Raw genomic sequence first — 4478 nt, 5'->3', positions numbered from 1 at the left:
ACTCCACAAGAAGAAAAGTCATACTGGAAAAAATTGAAATGCAAGGCCATAGTTACCTTGCTTTTGCCATGAGCAGCAACAGCATCAATGAGAGGAATGAGAGGTCGAGGAAGCTTAAAAGTCAGATTCCCATTTGAGTTTTTTCTTTTTTTTTTTTTTTAAATTACATACAAAGCAAAATAAAAATGTCCAACTTTTGGGCCAAGTATTGATTACTTGGGTTTCTGAAAAAAGTTAGACTTTTTTCATTACTAAGGAATTACACATAAACTTTATTGATGCCTAAAATAACAAATGGATGAAAATTTTCAAGCCGCGTATGCAATAAGTTCCTAATCTGCATTACTCTTCTATGACAACTGTTTGCAATCACTAAGTTTTAGAATCTGCTAAAACTTTTCGACTCCCATGGTTTTACTCTACCATTCGCAAATTCAAACTCTGCGCCTCTCCCCATCTCTGTTATTGTCCCCTAGGTCATCCCTGCATGCCATGCTGGAGAGGTTTCTGTTGAAAAACCCTTTTCACAAGATTAAAAGTAGGTGAAGGAGGAGCTACTGTTGCGGTTGATGCCAGCGTCTAAAGGCTCACCCAATGACTAGAGTCCACAGTTAAGGCATCAGACTTATCACATTTTGATATAGTGGCTGGTATGTAGTGCTGTTGCCTTATGAGGCCAGATAGGGCTGAGCTAGCGAAAAGCGGGTGGTGAAAAAAGTTTAGGGAGCTTTAGGCTTAGATCCTCTAGATGTTGAAAAAGAACTCTCTTATGGAGAAGAACTCTCTTCCGGAGATGCTTTAGGCATTGGAAAGGGTTATCACGATAACTCTCTTTTAGAAAAGCTTCCTTTCCTTTACATTACTTGGCTGTTCTCAATAGATAATGGGACAACTTTTAATATATGTATAGATATTACTATCTAAAAATCTTAAAAATAATTTTGGCATATTATTATATATTTAAAAGAAATTATGAATTTATATAATTTTATCAATTTTGACGAAAAGTTAATATCGTTTTTAGTGCAAGTAGGACTGTAAGATTCGGACATATTACTATAAAAAAATCTTAAAAACAAGTAAAGTATTTGTTTATTTTTCAAAAGATTATCATAAATCAAATTAATCTTAAAATAAAATAATTATTATTTCCTTTTTTTATGGTAGTACTAAGTAGTTTTTTTTTTCTTAGAGATTAAATATAGTGTTATTATTGTTTATAAATAGAAAAAAAATCAATTTTTAGCCTTGATAGATTTTTAAAATATCTCGAGACAAAAGTTAATTAAAAAAGAATTTGTTAAAAACAAAAATATAGCAACAAAAAAATCAATATAGTGTTATTATTGTTTGTAAATAAAAACTGTATTATATCTTTGTGTCATTTTTATTATCAACATTTCATCAAATTAAAATTTATGAAAAATAACACCTAAATTAAAAATTATTATGTAACACTTTCATTTGCAATAATAATAATAAATAATGTACATATTATTTTTTTATGCATATGATTATTTTTAAAAAGAGCAAATTATATTCATAAAGTAATATTTGCGAATCTTTGTAATGTAAGCTTGATTAAATTGTTGGATAAAATATGAAAATGTTTAGTAAAAGTGTGTCCAAAGAAAAAATTAATTGAAAAAAAAAACTTTTAAAGAACAAAATCACAAAAATAATATACCTTTGAAAGAAAAGTTACAATCATAAAAATAATCACATTAACTTTCGAGTGACACGTATTTTGTAATATAATATTATTTATGATTAATAAATATAATTTTTTAAATTATTAATTTAACTTAGACTTTTATATTTATGAAATAATAAAAAAGCCACCTTAAAAACGTTTTTAATATAAAAATAAAGTAAATAATTTTGTAATTTAAAATTGTATTTTTTTGTTGTATTTGTAATTGTATGTTATATAAATTAATTACTTTTAAATTGCTTTTGTTTAACTTTTTATTTAATAAATTTTAAAATACTTAAATATATTTTTTAATTTCACAAGGAAAAAAAATTCTGTCTAATAGATCCCTATGGGAGCAGCCAAGCAAGGACAAGGAGGAACATCCTCCCCTCGGCGACCAGGGACAAGGAATGCACTTCCCAGTGTGTAATTAATTAATATCACTTTAAACCGTAATTAATTAATATCACTTTAAACAGAAATTAATTAATATCACTTTGAAATTTTAATTATGTTATAGTAATTAATTAATATTTTTTGTTTTTATCATTTACACATTTTTTTATTACATAACGTGAATTACACTCATGTATTTTTTAATTTATTTTTCTTGATGGTAATTTTTTTAAAAAATCAATCTGGAGTTTGTATTTATTTTTGGAAGACGCGATGGAGTTTGTTTCTGTATGCATTTGTTTATGAGTTGATAAAATTAAAAATTGTGTGAATTTGTTATTTTTTATTATATTATTATTTGCTCTCACACAATATATATTCTTTTATATTAATAAATATAATTCTCAAAACAAAATATTTAAATATGTCACCTATTAAGACTTTTCTTTTCAATATGTTTTATGTTCAAAACTATAAATATATATATATATATATATATACTACTAATCAATTTATGGGATAATAGTTATATATGTTTTATCTTTAAGTTAATTACATTTTTTGTATCTAAACTTTGAAAATATATATAAATTGATACCTAAAGAAATAAAATGTATAATTTACATATTAAACTTCCAAATAATGTACAATTTAAACTCTAAACTTTCAAATTATAAGCCATATTAATCCGAATTCTAATATGCTAACCATATCAACGGCATTTGATAAATATTATCAAGTTACGTGTTTATAATACATACGATCAATATTTTTTTATTATAAATTAACAAATATATTTTTCAATTTACCTAAATAATAAAAAGTGTTTAAAATCGATCAATCATTTTTTATCATGTGACATCCATATGAAAGTTTTTATAAAATATTTAACACTTTTATTTAATAAATAATATGCATATAATAAAATTATACTGGTTAGATACTATATAAGTGAATTATGTCAACAATATTAAAATTTTGATTAAAATGATATATTATTTGAAAGTTTAAGGTATAAATTATGTGTTTTATTCAAAGTTCAAAAGTGTAATTAACTTTTTATTTTTTGGTTATTCTTGGCATTTGATGGAAACTTGTTATACATACAAAAGTGAATAAATATTAAGAAAATTTTAAAAGCCCTTTATTATTTAAGCAATATTAATTGATAAACAAAGGGGAACCAATTTAATCTAATGTTGGTGCAGCTTTAATGACACAAGTATTCCATACTTGATCCCCTTTAATGTAAATTTGAGAAGCCATAGGGTGCAACTCCGGCACAGAGACGAAAAACTTGAGTAAGTCCTGATGGCAAGTTTTTCCCATTCCATTAACAAGCTCACCGCAACATTTCCTAGAATTGTCGACATTCTCAAAAAGGGATTTGACAACATTTTCTCCACATTGGCGACTCATCTTTTGGGTGCATTCCTCCAAAAATTGGTAAAAACCTGGTTCAGGCTCTGGGGGGATTGTAACCTTGACGTCGTCTTGGGAAGGAGATGGTGCCTCCACTTCAGCTGCAGCAACAGGGCTTGCCAAAGCAACCATGGAAGCAGCTGCCACCATTGATGAGAGCAAAGCGACCATGATAGCTAAATTGTTTAGTTTTGCCATGGTGTTGGTTTGATTCAAATGATACCAAGAGAGAGATCAATTGGTATGGATTTTGAGGTTGAGGTGAGGGACTTTTTTATAGCCTACCTAATACAAATAAATATCGTTTAACGTTTTAAGAAAATAACGTTTCAACTATTAATGGGCATTTAGTTTAAATTTAGCGATTTGTTTAAGTTTTTTCATAATTGACAAAATTTTTACCTGATTTTGGTCATTAATCTTCTTTGTTACATTAATCTCCATCTTTAAAAAAAAAAACACACACACACACACACACACATTAAGACAACGGCCCAGACTAAGCCTTCTATTAAACTAAAAATAAAGAAATCAACATTACACTTGAGAATTTGGTTTGGAACTGCATCATTTGACTAATAATAAGGAAAAAGGTAAATTACATCCCTGTTTCTTAGGATTTGAGTCTTTTTTTTTTCGAAAAAAAATTATAGTAAGTGAAGACCTTTTCAATTCAAGATTAAGACGAGTTGCAAGCTTCATAGAGTAGTTACATTAGATTTACAAGTCGTCTGTTAAGAGAAATTGGTTATAAATGAAGCATTGGATTATTATCATTTCAACAAACTCTTATTGAGTCGTCGCATGTTGTTTTGATTTTCAAATTTTCAAAAGTAACTTATCGATTCTTATACTATTAATATTGTAATGAGTGGTCTTTTCATTAATTTTTCTATTAATTTTAAGATTAAGTGTCACCTAAGCAATATGTGTCACACGTATGCTCCATACTTATTTGATGATA

At 27.0% G+C, this 4478-nt stretch overlaps 1 protein-coding gene across 1 annotated transcript; it reads right to left on the bottom strand.

Annotated features, from left to right (window-relative positions):
• Positions 1-3280: 3280 nt before the first annotated feature.
• On the bottom strand, positions 3281-3726 carry LOC111297496 (protein DOWN-REGULATED IN DIF1 11-like). Its single transcript, XM_022892205.2, has one exon. The coding sequence runs from the start codon at positions 3710-3712 to the stop codon at positions 3281-3283; it is 432 nt and encodes a 143-aa protein (XP_022747940.2). The 5' UTR covers positions 3713-3726.
• Positions 3727-4478: the final 752 nt, after the last annotated feature.

The sequence above is a fragment of the Durio zibethinus genome, chromosome 12 (assembly GCF_047325235.1).
Source record: "Durio zibethinus cultivar Kanyao isolate XHJ-2024 chromosome 12, ASM4732523v1, whole genome shotgun sequence".
In the NCBI taxonomy this organism is placed as follows: Eukaryota; Viridiplantae; Streptophyta; class Magnoliopsida; order Malvales; family Malvaceae; genus Durio; species Durio zibethinus.
The sequence above is the reverse complement of the archived record's forward strand: the minus strand, read 5'-3'. Positions and strand labels throughout refer to the sequence as shown.